Raw genomic sequence first — 19813 nt, 5'->3', positions numbered from 1 at the left:
AGTCACTTCACCCTAGTTGCCACATCTATAAACTGGGCACCATAATAGCACCTGCTTCCCAGGGTTTGTGTGAGGAACAGGTGAGACAGTCAATGTAAAGTACTTAACGGTGCCTAGAACAGAGCAAGCTCCGAGTAAACGTCAGCTGTTAGTTTTATGTAGTCCATCTACCAAAAAACCGTCAGTCATGAGGTAAGGGGAGATAGGGAGGGGGCGGGGCTCCTGGCAGGAAGGTCGGTGAGGAGAGGGGCAAGCAGGGATGCAGGACCGCATTCCAGCCCGGGGGAAGGGACGAGACCTAGGCATGCGCACAAGGCGCCTCAGCCTCCAGACTACGATTCCCAGAAGGCCGTGCTAGCTTCAGGGGCATTATCCAAGCTCAAGAGCGGGCGGGGCTTCCGTTCAATTAGGACTCTTTAGGTTCCTTTTCTCTCCGCCTCTTCAAAGCTTGCTGGTTCCGGCGTCATCTTCTATATCCTGGGCTGTAGTGTGACGGGGTGAGCAGGGCCGAGAGCGGGGCGAGGCCCAGGCTGAGTCGGTGCGGGGTGCGGGGGGGTCGGAGTATCGGGGGCTGGCTGGGGAGTACGCGGAGAATGGGAGGATCGTCCGCCAGGGGACGCAGGAGGCCCCTGAGGGCCTTCTAGAGGTCTGGGGCGGCCGGTGTTGGGGCGAGGGGCGGGGGTTGGAGGCCGAGCGGGCGGAGGCGGAGCCTCGGGGCGGGGTTTCATCCGCCGTCAGTCACCCCCGCATCCAGTGACCCTGGTCAGGGCCTGCCCCTCCAGGTTTTTGTCCTTCACCCTTGCCCAGAGTCCCAGGGAACGTGCTACCGGCCTGTGTCTGTCTGGTCCTCACTCCTCCTCCCAGCATCCTCCGGGAAGCCCTCCCTGATGCAGTCTGGGCTACGTACCTTCCCCCTGCTGAAAGGGTCATCTGTCTGTCCTCCAGTTTATCTCTAAAGAGATGCTGACCCCCAGAAAGTCCCCCCCCCCAGAGAGAAATGACCGCTTCCTTTTGGCCCCATCCGACCCCCCAGCCCCTACCACCTTCCTGATCTCCCCACAGTGGATAAGTGGGAATGTCTGGTCTGAGCAGGGCAGACCCGCCACGTGACCCCTCACTGTCCTGCGTCTCCTTTCCTCCCCAGCTCTGCCTTCTGTGGCCTCTGCTCTGCCCCAGGAGGACAGCCTAGAGGAAGAGGAATGGCTCCTGCCCTGACAGCCAGGCCCGGGAATGTGAGTTCCACTTGCAGCTTTCCTGAAATAGCATCTCAGGCCAGAGATTGTGGGATAGGTTTCTTTGTTCTGTGCTGTAATGACGGGGCACTTGGGTGCTTATACGTGGACCCCAGTCTCTCCCTAGTCTCAGAAACACTGTCCTTGGCAGCTGCTCCCCAGCCCCATGGACCCTGTGCTTAGCAATTAGTCATGAGTGGGCCCCAGGGAGACCCTTATCTCTCTCCCTGATGCAGTTCCAAACAGCACCTGAAGGATTTATTAGTTTAAACTGGCTTTGCACTGGGTCATAAAGACTTTCTTACCCACTAGTATACTATCCTACTGCCCTACCTCATTATCTACATCCTGGGTTCCTCATTATCAGTATTCTAGACTTAAGACATATGTACACTCCCTACATCTATCTTGTCTAACAAGACATTGATTGGTGGCAGCTGGACAACTCTCAGTTGTCCCTGAACTCTAGTTGACTTAGTGACTTAGCAGGCCTAAAACCACACCTTCATGTGGCCTCCCTTGTGGGCTTTTCCTAGTGAACTCTGGGTAAAACGCCTGCACAGTAGGTACAAGAAGTGCATGTTCTTTTAAGAACTGACCACTCCTTAACCACTCCCTAATCCCCCCCTGAATCCCCTAGTTAGCATATTTGGCACATGTTTTATTGTATTTTATCCTATATAAACTTTAACTGTACCTCTCTAAGGTTGCAGGATCCTTTAAGAATCCTTGCCTGCTGAAAAGCATAACAATAAACTTTGCCACCTTGGCTTAAAGAATGCTTGAGTCTGTGAATTCATTCCAGATGACCCATGTATTTCAGTCTTTCAGGGGTCACAACCTCTCAACCTCTCAGCCCGCAACAGTAATGCTAGGAATTGTGGGCATCAGAGAATCATAACCACAGACACCAATGTATCCTCTCCCCACACAAAAAAAGACCTAATTACATTTACTTTAGGTTAATGGAAATGGAGAATAAGGGAGTAATCCTTGAAGGAGGGGCAGGTTAAGTAATTGGAGGGCAAGGTATGGAATGTAAGTAAAGTAGAAGAGGTAGGCGGGGTAGGAGATGAGAGGTAGCACAAACGTGAAAACAAAGATCAGAAGAAGAATTTGTTACAGAAAGTGTATGTTTATGCATGTTCATGTATATCTATATATAAATGTTTCTGTGCTTAATTATATCCTGGGCGGGAGATAAAGATGGAAAAAACAAATAAAAAGTGCACAGCAGAGAACAAAAGAAAACCAACAAGGAAGCAAACCAGAGATGAACAGCACACTGCACTAAGTGTAGTATTTATTATATGGCTTTCTTGAAATGGAAATTTGTTGCTATATATTTTGAATCTTCTTACATTCTGCTCTGCACATGTCATGCTTTTTTCTCCTTTCTTATTTTGTATGTAAGTTAAAATATTTAAGTTAATAATATGTTCTTTTATTTACATTTACGTTTCAGTAGTTAAAAAAAGGAAATAAATAAATGGGAACACTTAACAAATTATGGCATGTAGTAAGTGATTATGATGAAATGTTGTTGTCCAGTAAGAAATGAAGAGCAGGATGCTCTCAGAAGAACCTGAAAAGACTTACATGAGCTGATACAAAGTGAAATGTATTGTGTACAAACTAACAGCAATATTGTAAGATGATCAGTTGTGAGTGACCAGCTATTCTCTGCAATAGAGTGATCCAAGACAACTCTGAAGGACTTATGATGAAAAATGCTATCCATCTGTGGAGAAAGACCTGATGGTGTCTGAATACAGATTGAAACATACTTTTTAAACTTTAGTTTTCCTGAGGTATTTTTTTGTTTGTCTTTTCTTTCACAAGACTACAAATATATTACCTATATCAAATTGCTTGCCTTCTCAGAGGTGGGGGAGGGTAGGAGGGTGGGAAGAGAGAAAGAGAAAGAATTTTCAATTCACAGTTTAAAAAGTGAATATGAAAAGTTGTTTATACATGTAACTGGGGAACATAATAAATATTATTTTATTTAAATTTTTTTTTTTGGTGAGGCAATTGGGGTGAAGTGACTTACACAGAATCACACAGCTAAGTGAGTGTTAAGTGTCTGAGGCTTGATTTGAACTCAGGTTCTCCTGACTCCATGGCAAGTGTTCTATCTACTGCGCCACCTAGCTGCCCCCTGAAAATAATACATTTTAAAAAATTTAATGTAATCAAAGTTATCTGTTTTACACCTCACACTACTGTTACCTCTTATTCATAAATTGTTTGCCTATCCATAATTCTGATACGTTTCATGTTTCTAATTTTCTTGTTGTATCTCTCTTTATATCTAATTCATGTATCCATTTGGCATTTAATTTGATGAATGGTGTAAGATACTGATCTACACGCAATTTCTGCCATTCTGCTTTCCAGTTTTCCCGAGAATTTTTAGCAAATAATGAATTCTTTTTTAAATTTTTAGTCAGTTAGGATTAAGTGACTTACGCGGGGTTACACAGCTAGTAAGTGTGAAGTATCTGGTCTGAGGTTGGATTTGAACTCAGGTCCTCTTCACTTCAGGGCATGTGCTATATCTATTGTGCCACCTAGCTGCCCCCAAATAATGAATTCTTATCCCTGTACTTTAAGTCTTTACGCCTGTCAAATACAAGGTTATTCTATTTATTTGTTACTGTAAATTGTGTGTCTGTTCTGTTCCATTTATCTACCTTTCTATTTCTTAGCCAGAACCAGGTAGTTTTGATAATTACTGCCTTATAATATAGTCAAACTCTGGCAGAACCCTCCTTCCTTAACATGTTTTTCATTAGTTTCTTTGACATTCTTGACTTTTTGTTCTTCCAAATACATTTTGTTATTTTTTTCTAATTCAGTAGAATAATTTTTTGGTAATTTAATTGGGATAGCATTGAATATATAAATTAGTTTAAATAAAATTGTCATTTTTGTTATGTTGACCCTGGCAACCCAGGAACAATTAAAATTCCTCTAAATCAGTTTAAATCTGATTTTATTTGTATAAAAAATTTTTAATAATTTTATTAATATAGCTCATGGATTTGTTTTGGCACTTGTGCTCCCAGGTATTTTATATTGTCTAGAGTTATTTTAAATGGCGTCTCTTTTACTGTCTCTTCTTGCAGGGTTTTGTTTATGCTATGTAGGAATGCTGATGAATTAGGTGGATTTACTTTATAACCTGCTACTTTGTTAATTATTTTAACTAAAGTGAGTGGGATTTTCCAAGTATATCATCATGTCATCTGCAGAAAGAGATAGTTTTATTACCTAATTGCCTATTCTGATTCTTTCTATTTCTTTTTCTTCTCTTATTGCTGTTGCTAGGATTTCCAATACAATACTGAAAAATCTTGGTAACAGTGGATATCCTTGTTTCACCCCTGATCTTCCTGGGAAGACTTCTAGCTTATCTCTATTACAAATAATGCTTGCTGATGTTTTAGATAAATGCTTTTTATCAATTTAAGGAAAAATCCATTTAGACCCAAGAGTTTTTTTTAAATAGAAATGAGTGGTGTTCTTCATCAAAAGCTTGTTCTACATTTATTGATAGCATCATGTGATTTTTAAAAACTTTTATTGTTAATATAATCAATTATTTTAATACTTTTCCTTACGATAAATCATCTCTGCACTCCTGGTATCAATCCCATGTGATCATAATGTATAATCTTCAGGATATATTGTTGTAATCTTTCAGCTAGTCTTTTATTTACGATTTTTGTATCCATATTCATTAATGAAATTGGTCTGTAATTTTCTTTCTCTGTTTTTACTCTTCCTTGGTTTTGGTGTCAGTATCACATGTCTTTCATAAACAGGAGTTTGGTAGGATTTCTTTTTTGCCTATCAAAATAATTTATGTAATATGTTGGATAGAATTCACTTGTAAATCCATCTGGTCCTGGTGCTTTTACCTTAGGAACCTCGTTTATCGTTTGTTCAATTTCTTTTTTTAAAAGAGGTCTATTTAGATATTCTATTTCCTCTTCTGCTAATCTAAGCAATTTATATTTTTGTAAATATTCTTCCATTTCACTAAACTGTTAAATTTATAGGCATATAATTGGACAAAATAACTACTTTTTTCACTAAATTTTATTAATTTCTTTTGATTTATCAACAGTCACTTCCATATGCTTTTGAGTTCAAATTTTCTCCACCTTCCTCCCTACCACCTTCCCCAAGACGGCACAATCTGATATAGGCTATACATTTACATTCCTATTAAACATATTTTCACATTAGTGAAGTTGTAAGTAAAAATTAAAACCAATAGGAGGAACCATCAGAAAGAGGAAACAAAACTCAACAGAAGAGAAAAAAATGATAGCGATTCAACTTCCATAGTTCTTTCTTTGGATGGATAGCTTTTCCATCACGAGGCCTCTGGAGATGTCTTAGATCCTTGTAATGCTGAGAAGGGTTAAGTTTATCAATATTAGTCATCACAACTGGCTGTTATTGTGTACAAAGTTCTCTTGGTTCTGCTCACTTCACTCAGCATCAGACCATACAAGTCTTTCCAGGTTTTTCTGAAGTCAGCCTGTTCATCATTTCTTATAGCACAATAGTATTCCATTACATTCATATACCACAACTTGCTCAGCCATTCCCCAATTGATGGGCATCCTCTCAATTTCCAATTCTTTGCCACCACAAAAAGAGCTGCTATGAATATTTTTGTACATGTGGGTCCTTTTCCCATTTGTATGATCTCTTTGGGATATAGCCCTAGAAGTGCTATTGCCACATTTTTAGCCCTTTGGGCATAGTTCCAAATTGTTCTCCAAAATGGTTGGATCATTTCACAACTCCATCAAAAATGCATTAGTGTTCCAATTTTCCCACATCTTCTCCAACATTTATCATTTTCCTGTTTTGTCATGTTGGCCAATCTGATAGGTGTGATGTGGTACCTCAGAGTTGTTTTGATTTGCATTTCTCTAATCAACAATGATTTAGAGCATTTTTTCATATGCCTATAGATTACTTTAATTTCTTCATCTGAGAACTGTCTGTTCATATCCTTTGACCATTTATCAATTGGGGAATGGCTGTCTTATAAATTTGTCTTAATTCTCTATATATTTTAGAAATGAGGCCTTTATCAGAGAGACTGGTTGTAAAAATTCTTTCCCAATTTTCTACCTTCCTTCTAATCTTAGTTGCATTGGCTTTGTTTGTGCAAAAACTTTTCAATTTAATGTAATCAAAATTATCCATTTTGCTTTTCATAATGTTCTCTATCTCCTGTTTGGTCATGAATTCTTCTGTTCTCCATAGATCTGATAGGTAAACTATTCCTTGTTCTCCCAGTTTACTTATAGTATCAGCCTTTATATCTAAGTCATGAACCCATTTTGACTTTATTTTGGTATATGGTGTGAGATTTGGGTCTATGCCTAGTTTCTGCCATACTCTTTTCCAGTTTTCCCAGCAGTTTTTTTCAAAGAGTGGGTTCTTATCCCAGAAGCTGGGGTCTTTGGGTTTATCAAATAATAGATTACTATAGTCATTGACTACTGTGTCTTGCATATTTAACCTATTCCACTGATCCACCCTCTATTTCTTAGCCAGTACCAAGCAGTTTTGATGATTGCTGCTTTATAATACAATTTAAGATCTGGAATTGCTAGGCCACCTTCCCCTGCATTTCTTTTCATTAGTTCCTTTGATATTCTGGACCTTTTGTTTTCCAAATGAAGCTTGTTATTATTTTTTCTAACTCTATAAAATAATTTTTTGGTAGTTTGATTGGTATGGCACTGAATAAGTAAATTAGCTTAGGTAGGATTGTCATTTTTATTATATTAGCTCGGCCTACCCATGAGCAACTGATGTTTTTCCAATTATTTAGATCTGATTTTATTTGTGTGAAAAGTGTTTTGTAATTGTGTTCATAGAGTTCCTGGGTTTGTTTCGGAGGTAGACTCCTAAATATTTTATAATGTCTACAGTAAGTTTAAATGGGATTTCTCTTTCTATCTCTTGCTGTTGGGCTTTGGTAATATATAGAAATGCTGATGATTTATGTGGGTTTATTTTATAGCCTGCAACTTTGCTAAAGTTGTTTATTATTTCAAGTAGTTTTTTACTTGATTCTCTAGGATTCTCTAAGTATATCATCATGTCATCTGCAAAGAGTGATAGCTTTGTTTCTTCTTTGCCTATTCTAATGCCTTCAATTTCTTTTTCTTCTTATTGCTAAAGCTAAGGTTTCCAGTACAATATTGAATAACAGTGGTGATAATGGACATCCTTGTTTCACCCCGATCTTATTGGAAATGCTTCTAGCTTGTCCCCATTACATATAATGCTTGCTGAAGGTTTTAGATAGATGCTATTTATTATTTTAAGGAAGACTCCATTTATACCTATGCTTTCTAGTGTTTTTAATAGGAATGGGTGTTGTATTTTATCAAAAGCTTTTTCTGCATCTATTGAGATGATCATGTGGTTTCTGTTGGTTTTGGTGTTGATATGCTCAATTATGCTGATAGTTTTCCTAATATTGAACCAACCCTGCATTCCTGGTATAAATCCTACCTGGTCATAGTGTATTATTCTTGTGATAAGTTGCTTAATCTTTGCTAGTATTTTGTTTAAAATTTTTGCATCTATATTCATTAGAGAAATTGGTCTATAATTTTCTTTCTCTTTTGACTCTTCCTGGTTTAGGTATCACACCATATTTGTATCATAAAAAGAATTTGGTAAGACTCCTTCTTCACCTATTTTCCCAAATAGTCTATATAGTATTGGAATTAATTGTTCTTTAAATGTTTGATAGAATTGCATGTAAATCCATCTGGCCCTGGAGATTTTTTCCTAGGGAGTTCATCAATGGCTTGTTCAATTTCTTTTTCTGAGATGGGGTTATTTAAGTATTTTACTTCCTCTTCTGTTAATCTGGGCAATTTATATTTTTGTAAATATGTATCCATTTCACTAAGATTGTCAAATTTGTTGGCATATAGTTGGGCAAAATAATTCCTAATTATTGTTTTAATTTCCTCTTCCTTGGTGGTAGCTTCACCCTTTTCATTCTTGATACTAGTAATTTGGTTTTCTTCTTTCTTTTTTTTAATTAAATTAACCAAAGGTTTATCTATTTTATTGGTTTTTTCATAAAACCAGCTCTTAGTTTTATTTATTAGTTCAATAGTTTTCTTAATTTCAATTTTATTAATTTTTCCTTTGGTTTTCAATATTTCTAATTTGGTGTTTAGTTGAGGATTTTTTTTTGTTTTTTTCTAGTTTTTTTAGTTGTATGCCCAATTCATTGATCTCCTCTTTTTCTATTTTATTTATGTAAGCATTTAGAGATATAAAACTTCCCCTAAGAACTGCTTTCGCTGCATCCCATAAGTTTTGGTATGTTGTCTCATTATTGTCATTCTCTTGAATGAAATTATTGATTGTTTCTATGATTTGTTGTTTGACCCAATCATTTTTTAGGATTAGATTATTTAGTTTCCAATTATTTTTTAGTCTATCTTTCCATGGCCCTTTATTACATATAATTTTTATTGCATCATGATCTGAAAAGGATGCATTTAATATTTCTGCCTTTCTGCATTGGATTGTGAGGTTTTTATGCCCTAGTACATGGTCAATTTTTGTGTATGTGCCATGTACTGCTGAGAAAAAAGTATATTCCTTTCTATCCCCATTCAGTTTTCTCCAGAGGTCTATCATACCTAACTTTTCTAATGTTCTATTCACCTCCTTAACTTCTTTCTTGTTTATTTTGTGGTTAGATTTATCTAGTACAGAGAGGGGAGGTTCAGGTCCCCCACTAGTATAGTTTTGCTGTCTATTTCTTCCTGTAACTCCCTGAACTTCTCTAAGAATTTGGATGCTATACCATTTGGTGCATATATGTTTAGTAATGATATTACTTCATTGTCTATGGTGCCTTTTAGCAGGATGTAGTTTCCTTCCTTATCTCTTTTGATTAGATCTATTTTTGCTTTTGCTTTGTCTGAGATCAGGATTGCTACCCCTGCTTTTTTTACTTCAGCTGAAGCATAATATATTCTGCTCCAGCCTTTTACCTTTACCCTGTATGTGTCACTCTTTTTCAAATGTGTTTCCTGTAAACAACATATTGTAGGATTATGGTTTTTAATCCATTCTGCAATCCTTTCCTTTTATGGGAGAGTTCATCCCATTCACATTCACAGTTATGATTACTATCTGTGTCTTTTTCTCCATCCTTTTTCCCCCTTTTATGCTTTTCTTTCTTCCTTTTCCCCCTTCACTAGTGTTTTGCTTTTGACCTCCTTCAGTCCCTCCTCCCTTTATTATCCCTTTCCCTTTTTACCTTACTGCTTCTTTCCCTCCCTCCTCTTTTCTTTCCCCTTTTCCCTCCTACTGCCTATAGGGCAAGTTAGATTTCTATACCTAACTGATTATGTTTTCCCTTCTTGAGCCAAATCTGATGAGAGTAAGGTTCAAACAATGCTCCCCCCTCCCTTCTTTCCCTCTGCTGTAATAGGATTTTGTGTCTTTTCCTGTAATGTAATTTACCCTTGTCTGCCTCCTTCTTTCTCAGTACATTTTCTAAGATCAGATTGATCCACTTATTTGGATCCATTTAACCCACTTGATTAGATTTTTTTTATCATTACATCAAAGTCAACTAATATCCACCCTCTTTATGTATACTCCTTTAACATGTAATAACAATACAGTTCTCAAGAGTTGCAAGTGTCATCTTCCCTTGTAGGGATGTAAACAGCCCCCTTATTAACAACATATTGTATCTTTCTGTCCCATTTACCTTTTTAGTCTTTCTTGATCTTGTACTTGAAGATCAAATTTTTTGTTGAGCTCTGGTCTTTTTATCAGGAAAGTTTGGAAGTCCCTATTTGTTGAATATCCATCTCCTCCCTTGAAAAATGATGCTCATTTTTGCTGGGTAGTTGATCCTTGGCTGCATCCAAGCTCCTTTGCCTTATGGAATATCATGTTCCATGCCCTGTGGTCTTTTAATGTAGAAGCTGCAAGGTCCTGTGTAATCCTGACTGTGGTTCCATGATATTTAAATTGTTTCTTTCTGGCTGCTTGCAGCACCTTCTCTTTCATCTGGTAATTTTGGAATTTTGCTATTATATTCCTTGGCGTTTTCAATTTGGGATCTCTTTCAGGTGGTGATGGTGATTCTTTCTATGGTTATTTTACCTTCTGGTTCTAGGACTTCAGGGCAGTTTTCCTTTATGATTTCCTGAAAGATACTGTCCAGGCTCTTTTTTTCATCATGATTTTCAGGTAGTCCAATAATTTTTAAATTGTCTCTCCTGATGATTTTCCAGGTGGTTGTTTTACTGATGAGGTATTTTACATTTTCATCTATTTTTTCATTTTTTGTTTCTGTTTGACTGATTCTTGCTCTCTCATAGAGTCATTAGTTTCCATTTGTCCAATTCTAGTTTTTAACAGATTGTTTTCTTCTGTTAGTTTTTATCCTTCTTCAATTGGCCAATTGTGTTTTTTAGGGACTTGTTTTCTTCAGTGTACTTTTTTTCCAATTGGCCAATTGTATTTTTAAGGACTCTTCTACCTCTCTCATTTGACTTTAAAATCCTTCTTGAGCTCTTCTAAGAAGGCTTTTTGGGCTTCAGACCAGTTCATATTCCCTTGTTGATGTTGTCCTCTTCAGAATTTCTGTCTTGATCTTCACTCTTCTCATAATATGAATCTATGGTATGTTTCTTTTTACTCATGGTGTTTCTTTATTCCCTGGCCTTTAAAGAGATTGAGCTCTCCTGCTGGGGAACAGAGGGCACTGACCCAAGCTTCTTGTGTTGGGAGCCTAGGTCTTGGTCACTGGCTGGTTTGTGTGCTGGGGCCTCTTATGTTGGCAATTGGAGGCTGTAGGTTCTGGCAGCTTACCTCATGTTGGGCTGGAATCAGCAAGGCTGGAACTTTCAGGCAATTCTAGGTTGCCTGCTTTTCCTTTCCTTTAGCTTTCTTCAGCTCCTTTTAGATGGGTGCTGCAGGGTGTTTATCTGCCTGGGGCCCCTTGCAGTGCTGCCTCCCTCGTTTCTGCTAATGCACTGGGAGATTCCTTTGTGGTACAGTGCTGAGGCACCTGGTGGTTTTCTGAGCTGGTTTCCTGGTTCCACCCCACCCCCCACTGAGGCACTGGAGGTCCAGGTGTTGGTGTTTGCCTGCTCTACCACCTGGGCTTCAGGATCTCTTCCTGGTTCACAGTTGGAGGCTGTAGGGTTCATCATGAGTCCTTCAGAGTTATCTTGGATCATTGTATTCAGCTGTAATTTTTAATGGCTGATTGACTTGAAGCATAACTAATCATGATGATAAAAATATCTTAAATTGCCATTAATTCAGGATGAATAAAAAAGAAATAGAGCAGTTTAGAAAAGAGTAGTGGGAGACAACAAAGCCTGAAACAAATTATTCTTGTGATAAAAGTTACCAAAAGATTTTAAAATCTAGCTTGGAGGCAAGATCAAAAATAGTGAAGACCATATTTCAGCGTTGATAGTGTGATGGTGATGACAAAGGGATACCTGTGAGAAAGCTAAACAACTAAAATCTTCCTTGGCTTTTGTTTTCTCATTGAACAGTGATGAACTTTGAAGTAGGAATGAGAGCCCAGAAAGTGTGAACAGGAAGTGGATGCCAGAAGTAAAAGTCAGGATCCAGCTGTTCTGATAGGAGTGTATAATGTGCTTCATTGCTTAGCCACTATTGTGTGTCTCTGAAGAGAGGGTAGATTCTGCAAAGCCTGGGCTAGTGACTTTGAATTCTCGCACATTCCTACAATACATGAGTAAATGAGTGGTTAGAGAGAAAGGGTTTCTTCTGTTTCTTCTGTAAGGCTTTGTGCTATTTCATTATAGTCATTTCTAGAAAAAAGATTTTTTTCCTTCACCCTCTAAATTATATCCTTAATACCAAAAAAGTAGTTGCATAAAAATACCAATGATAGTAACTTTATGTGACAGTTCATTAAACATTCTCCTCTAGTGATCTCCATCTTCTCTGTTTCAGAAGTGGTAACATTTTTTTAGATTTTATTCATAATTGATGGAATAAAACAAGCATTTCCTTAACAAAGTACAGTAAAAAAGATGAACGTAAAAAAGATGAAAATCCAAATGTGGTATGCACAACTTGCTATTTTTTTCAGATGTACAATAAAATTATCATGTAAATTTCTTTTTTTGCTTCTCCATTTCAGCCTAGAGATAGCTACCATTAGACACATATGGTTTTATATATACAAATTATTCTACACGTACTTCCGTGTATTAGTTCTTTCTCTGGATGTAGATAATGTCTTTCTTCATATATCCTTTGTAGTTAATTTGGGTATTTATAATAGTCATAATAACTTATTCATTCAGAGTCGTTCCTAAAATATTGCTGGTACTGTGTACAGTGTTCACTTGGTTCTGCTCATTTTTACTCTTCATTATTTCTTGCAAATCCTTCTACGTTTTTCTAAAATATTTTAGCTCATTTCTTATAGTAGTAGTGTATAGTAGTATTCCATCACAATCATGTACTACAGCTTCTTCAGCCATTCCCTAATTGATGGGCATGCCTGCAGTTTCCGTTCTTTGCCACCACAAAGAGAGCTGGTATAAATATTTTAGAACATATAGGTTCTTTTCCCTTTTCCCTATTCATCTTTGGGAATAGACCAAGTAGTAGTATTGCTGGGTCGAAGAGGATAAGTAGTGTAATAACTCTTTGGGCATAATTCCATATTGCTCTCCAGAGTGGTTGGATCATTTTACAATTCCATTAACATTGAATTAGTGTCCCAATTTTTCCACATTCTCTCCAACATTTGTCACTTTCTTCTATCATTTTCGCCAATCTGGTTGGTGTAAAATGCTATCTTAAGGTTGTTTTTTCTGCATTTCTCCAATCAATAATGATTTAGAGGAATTATTTATGTGACTAAAAATTATTTTGTTTTCTTCATTGGAAAACTGCCTGTTCATTTCCTTTGAGCATTTATCATTTGGGGAATGACTCATATTCTTATAGATTAGACAAAGTTATATATTTTAGATGTGAGACCTTTAACTGATAAATTTTGTATAAAATTTTCCCTATGATTTTCTCCTTTCTTTCTAATCTTGGCTATATTTCTTTTATTAATACAAAATCTTTTAATTTCATGTAATTGAAATTCATCTGTTTTGCACCTAATTTTGCTGTCTCTTGCTTATTCATAAATTATTCACTTATCCATAAGTCTGATAAGTAATATGTTCAACTATTTTTTCCAGTTACTTAGCGCCTAGCATATTTTTATTTTCATTTTTTACTTATATTTTTGTAATTTTGTGTATTATATCTGGTTGGGTCTGCTTATTTTACACTGTGTCAGTGTATATCTTCCTTTGCTTCTCAGAATTCCTCATATTTGTCATTTTTAACTGTATAATGAGTCCAGTGTTATTCATGTGTTAATTTTTTCTAGCTATTGTTTGAGAATTCAGTTTGTTTCCAGTCCTTTGCTGCCCCAAAGAGTGCTCTTATGAATGTTTCTGTGTAAAAACTCAGTTGTGGCCTTGGTCTGGTGATAGAGAAAGGGAATGGCAACATGGTACAATGAGAATAACCCTGGATTTGAAGCCAGGAGGACCTAGGCTCAAAGTACTCATCTACCATTTACTCCCCTTTTGGCATTAAGCAAGCCATTTTCCCCCTTTGGGCCTTACTTCCCTAATGTGTAAAATGAGATAATTGGACTATCAAGTCTCTTCCAGCTCTAAATATATGAACTGGAAAGTAGTGGTCCTTTAACACCCTTTTCAGCACTAAAAAGTTTTCACATGCTGTTACAAGAGATTGTAGTCCCCCATGCTTGCCTTTGGTCTCATGGTTCCAGGAACATAGAACACAATCATGGTCATTTCAGAGCGCCACATCTTAAGAAGCACAGTGATTAGATGAAAAGAGGAAAGTAACTGCCTTAGTTGTGAAGAGGTCAGGCTAATTGGTCAAAGGGACTATGCTTATTTACCCTGGAAGAGAAGACTTAGGACTACAGTATATCTTAAGTTATTTTCATTTTCATTATTTTATTTCAGCAAGTAGGAAAGAAATTAGCTATATTACTGCTTGAGCTCAGCATGCAGGAGTAGGAGTCATGGGTGCACATTGTTAGAAGAACAACAACAACAACAAAACACCACACCACACACATTTAAAAGTGATGTCTTTGTAACAACTTACAACAATAAGCATTTATTAAATGCCTATAAAGTGCCAGGCACTTTGCTAAGTGCAGAGGATGCAAAAGATGGCCTTATATAATGGCCCTTGCTCTTAAGGAGCTTACAACCTAATAGGAGAGGAATTCTTTTGTAAACATTTTTATTCATTTAATTTTTAATTTAATGAACAAAAGAAGCATTTCCAAAATATAGTATGGTTAAAAAAAGATGATTGCGTATGAAATTGAAAATCTATCTATTATGTACAACTTGCTTTTCCTTTTAAATATGTAATAAAGTTATATAAATTTCTTTTTTTCCCTTCCATCCCCAACCCTAGAGATGGCTACAATTTCACACACACACACACACACACACACACACACACACCCCTGATGTAAGATCATTCTATACATACTTCTATTTATTAATTCTTTCTGGGACAGGAATTAAGTGCCTGCTATATAACAGGCATTGTACTGGGAACAAATGAATAAATGAAACAATGCCTTGTGGCAAATGAAGATGAAATGACTGAGGAAACAAATGTTCTGTCTTTTGAGCATATCAGTTTATTAAGCAGTGCATGGTAATTGCACAACAAACTGGGACCAGGCCCCTTCCTTAACTTAGGTCTGGACCTGAATATGTGGGGAGATGTAATTTTTATACATTAGAAACAATTAAACAGGACCAATTAATTACAAGGAAATAATACAATAGTAGGTAATCTGATTTCTAATTGGAGGAAAGATCAGGGACTTTCCATGTTGGTAAGGGGAAGGGCAACAGGTTCAGTTCCCTGAATTCAGAAATGAGTGTCCCACTCCCCCAGGTGTCTGTATACAATCAAAAGAACATGGAACAAGAAGTAATTGTTAGGTGGGGTCAGTTTTCAGGTAAGACATACGAGTTGCTTTGATGTTCAATGTGAGTAAACTCCTTACATTAGTCTTCTTGTATCTGACTGGATTTCTGGTCAGCATGGGTTTCTGGTCCTTTGTTAAGAGTCTCTAAACAGCAGGTTGAGGAGGTCTTGTTTCCCAGCCACAGAGGGCTAGTTTCAAACAATGAGGTTTTCTCTCAATTCCCACAATTGAATAAATTTTTGTCAAAAGACAGAAGTTAGACTATAGTTATAATGAACAGAAAAAGGACTGAGCTATCCTTTGAATTGAGTCACAAAATGGAGTTAGTATGGTTGACTCAGTTGCCTCAATGTACCACTTGCTGTCCTAATGCCTTCAGTTCCCTCACACTGCTGGCAAGCAGTTTACATTTATTTGAACTTCTAAGAGTTAGAGCTATAGCTGGGTAAGCACAAATGTTTTGTTATTTCAGGAATCAGTGACATTCAATGATGTGGCTGTGGAATTCACCCAGGAAGAGTGGGTACAATTGAATCCATCTCAGAAAAAGTTGTATAAGGATGTGATGCTGGAGAACTATAGGAACTTGGTCTCTTTGGGTAAGAAAAGCCTTGCTGTCTTAAAGTCTTGCTATATACTATGCCAACTCAAGATTTTAACAATTATTCTTTGGCATAGAAGCAGAAAATAATACTTATCCTTTTGTGCGCATTGACAGATTACTTGTACTACTTGTTTCCAGGAAAAAGGTTTTTCTTAGTATCCTTGGAAATTGATTTCCTGATTTGTTGTTATCCTTGAGGATGTATCTTCCTCTCTCTGTTGGTTCAAATCCAAGATATTCTTTTTAATCTCAATATATGTTTCATCATGCACAGTATTCCCACCGTCCAAGCAGTCAAATGAACTATTTTTTCCTAAATCCTACTCAGTAATCCATTCTAACCATAATATAGAGTATCCTTCAGTGGTCCTTTGTGCTATCCTTGAGGTCTTCCTAGCATGCCTACTTGAGGGTTTTAACTGGCTTTGAATTCTTTTATTACGTTTTATAGATGCTTTGTTTAAAAAAAGTGTAATTTCTTCTCCCTTTGCCACCTAAAAAGAAAGGAAAAAAGCCTACTTTTCCCTCCAACCAGCCCATTAAGGCTCCCTTGGTTGGGGAAAAATCTCAGATGAAATGAGCTAACATAGTAAGAGTTGGAAGGAATTTTCATCTACCTATTCTATGATGGAACTCCAAGATGACTCCCTACCTCTTTTTCCTTTTCAAAAAACAGGATTTCCAGTTTCCAAACCAGATGTGATCTACCAGTTGGAAAGAAGGGAAGCATCTTGGATGCCAGAGGCAGATATTTCAGGAAGCAGCTGTCCAGGTGACTATAAAAACCAAGCAGTTGGGTCATTGCAAAATAGTGATCTGTTGGTCATTTTAGGTCAAAACTCTTGTAAAACGTTGAACAAAGTGATCTATCAAAGCTTCTTAGATCTATTAAGAGGATCTGAGCCTTTAAAACTTCATTTTTTACCTCAGGAACTTACTCTTTTTTTTTAATGTATCTCTTTACTGAAATGTACCTCCAGTCTCAAAGAAAGTTGTTGCATCTGTACAAGGCAGTTGTTTCTCTTCTGTTCATTGAAGATTATCTTATTTTAAGCAGGTATTCTCTGCCTCACTTGCATGAATTCATCCTCCCTATTAATTTTTAAAACATTAATATTTAGTTATTATTTAATCAACTTATCGATTTAATTATTTAATATTAATATTAAAATAAAACTTTAAGATATTAAGTATTGTGCTCTTTTTGCTTCTCATTTCTCCTGATATTTTATTTTGTTTTTGTGATTATGTTGCTTCGCTGCTGTTACTTTAAAAATATTTAATCCTAACCTGATTCTCATTTTTTCAATCTGTCATCCTGTTTTTCTTTATGCTTTGAAATCATATTATTTATAAAGGCACAATAATGTGTTCATATGACTTGATTAACCATTATACCCCATCATTGGACATATAGGTTTTCATTATTTTGCAGTTTCACAAAAAGGTATTGTGAACATTTTAGAGAGAGTTCTTTGCTTTCAGTAATACTTTGAGGGTGTAGACCTGATAACAGGACCATTGGGTCAAATAATATGAGTAGTTTTGTAGCTCTAAAATTACTATGTTACTTTTAAGAAAAATGGCAGCAGCAGTTTCATAAGTAGGTAATTCAGCATAACTGCCGAAAGTTACCATTTTAAAGAATATTTGGTAATCTAATGGCTGTTTATGGACACCTGTCACTTGATTTCATTTTACTTTTTTGATTACCACATTTTGAGTAATGTTTCACATCGATATTAATAATTTCTCTTGTCAGAAATGCTTCTATGTCTTACTCTTACAAGTTTTAATCAAGTCCTTACAAAGTAGATGTGTTGGATTTTTTGAGGAAATTTATGGCAACAGTTGTCACATTTTCCCCCTCATCTTTCTTGTTTATTCTCTTTACTTCATGTATTTATTTCTTCTCCTCACTCTAAGTTCCCTATTTCCTTTCTGTTCAATCTTTTTTTCCCTTCCTCTTTTAAGCTCATATGGTAAGACTATATTTGCAAGTTCTCAAAGTCATCTGTTTTTTTTCTCAATAGTTTTATTCCTTTCAGATGTCAACCACGTACAGCAGAATTAAGGGTTAATTCATCCTTCCTGGTAATTTCATCCTTAGTCAATTCGTTTACATGTGTTACCTTTGAATCTTCATACTTTCACATAAGATAAACTGATCCTTAGCGAAAGACTAGTGAGACTTGTCATCTGAGGTGAGAAGGCAAGAGAATAGTTCTGTTGCGGTTTCTTAGTGTGTTATTGGCAACACCATCTCAAAGAATTCAGGGGCAGCTAAATGGCACAGTGGATAGAGCACTGGCCATGGATTTGAACTCAGGAGGACCTGAGTTCAAATCTGGCCTCAAACACATAATACTTTCTAGCTGTGTGACTCTGGGCAAGTCACTTAATCACAGTTGCCTCACCAAAAAATTAATTAATTAAAAAAAGGGAAATAAAAATATCAAAGAATTCAGACTCAGACCACTTCTAATCCAAGTATTGGCATTTATTGAGGATTGATGCCCTCAGAAGTAGGCTGGTTTCCAAGAGGAACCAGGAACTTAGGAGAAAGCAAGATGGATTTTTAGAGGGTAACAATGCAATTACATAATAGAAATGATGAGTATTAAAAAGGCAGGATGGATTTGTTAGGGATTAGGTAATTCTGGGGTTCTGGCAGTCATACATCCTAGTTGTGCTGCCCTCTGTTTGGCTAGCTTTGTGGTGCTGTTTGGTCAAGATAGATAGTAAGGTACCATGGGCCTGTCTTGGGCTAAATGGATGATGTGATTGTGGTTGAGTATAAGAATACACCTGTTCAAATACATGAATTGGATTCAGAGGCAGTGGCTAGCTAGGGCCAGTGGCTGTATTGAGTCTGGGGGGCCTGTGGTGTGGTTAAAGCTAGATTAGGTGGTTAAATCATTGAGGCCTTTAAGGAAGTTAGAATATTGGGGCCGGAGGCAGCTTCATCAGTTCTAAAACCTTTGAGCAACTAAGAACTTTGGGAAAGGGGGAAAAAGGCAGGGTTAATTGGCTCTTTATTCTTCCTTTCAGGGAGCAGAGAATTTACTGGAGATAAACCTCCTGAATGTAATGAATGTGGGAAGGCCTTCAAGAGTAAGGCAGCGCTTACTGCTCATCAGAAAATTCATACTGAAGAGAAACCTTATGAATGCAGTGAATGTGGGAAGGTCTTCAGGATTAAGACAAAACGTTCACTGCATCAGAGAATTCATACTGGGGAAAAACTTATAAATGTAATGTATGTGGGAAGGCCTTCACTTGCAAGACAAATCTTATTCACCATCTGAGAATTCATACTGGAGAGAAACCTTACGAATGTATTGAATGTGGGAAAGCCTTCAGGATTAAAAACACCTTTTCCTACATCAGACAGTTCATACTGGAGAGAGACCATATGAATGTATTAAATGTGGGAAAGCCTTCAGGATTAAGCAACAACTTTCACTACATCAGACAGTTCATACTGGAGAGAAACCTTATGAATGTAGTGAATGTGGGAAAGCCTTCAGGATTAAGCAACAACTTTCACTGCATCAGAGAGTTCATACTGGAGAGAAACCTTATGAATGTAGTATATGTGGGAAGGCCTTCAGGAGTAAGTCAGGGCTTATTGTGCATCAGAGAATTCATACTGGGGAGAAACCTTATAAATGTAGTATATGTGGGAAGGCCTTCTGTAGTAAGCCAGGGCTTATTGTGCATCAGGCAGTTCATACTGGAGAGAAACCTTATGAATGTAGTGAATGTGGGAAGGCTTTCAGGAATAAGTCAAGGCTTACTGTGCATCAGACAGTTCATAGTGGAGAGAAACCTTATGAATGTAGTGAATGTGGGAAGTCCTTCCAGGGTAAGTCAGAGGTTACTGTG

General features: G+C 37.1%; 1 protein-coding gene across 1 annotated transcript; it reads left to right on the top strand.

Annotated features, from left to right (window-relative positions):
• Nucleotides 1-408: 408 nt before the first annotated feature.
• LOC110204601 (zinc finger protein 557-like) lies at nucleotides 409-19376 on the top strand. Its single transcript, XM_078156824.1, has 5 exons — nucleotides 409-497; nucleotides 1145-1232; nucleotides 15794-15920; nucleotides 16602-16697; nucleotides 18977-19376. Exons 2-5 carry the CDS (start codon nucleotides 1200-1202, stop codon nucleotides 19231-19233), a joined length of 513 nt encoding a protein of 170 aa, XP_078012950.1. The 5' UTR covers nucleotides 409-497; nucleotides 1145-1199; the 3' UTR covers nucleotides 19234-19376.
• The last annotated feature ends 437 nt before the right edge of the window (nucleotides 19377-19813 follow it).

The sequence above is a fragment of the Phascolarctos cinereus genome, unplaced genomic scaffold (assembly GCF_003287225.1).
Source record: "Phascolarctos cinereus isolate Bilbo 61053 unplaced genomic scaffold, phaCin_HiC Scaffold_682;HRSCAF=1318, whole genome shotgun sequence".
Classification (NCBI taxonomy): domain Eukaryota; kingdom Metazoa; phylum Chordata; class Mammalia; order Diprotodontia; family Phascolarctidae; genus Phascolarctos; species Phascolarctos cinereus.
The sequence above is the reverse complement of the archived record's forward strand: the minus strand, read 5'-3'. Positions and strand labels throughout refer to the sequence as shown.

Coding starts and splice junctions, on each gene's coding strand:
- LOC110204601 (XM_078156824.1), top strand. CDS start 1,200: ATGGCTCCTGCCCTGACAGCCAGGCCCGGGAAT. Junction 1,233..15,793: donor TGACAGCCAGGCCCGGGAAT/GTGAGTTCCACT, acceptor TTGTTATTTCAG/GAATCAGTGACATTCAATGA. Junction 15,921..16,601: donor TAGGAACTTGGTCTCTTTGG/GTAAGAAAAGCC, acceptor TTCAAAAAACAG/GATTTCCAGTTTCCAAACCA.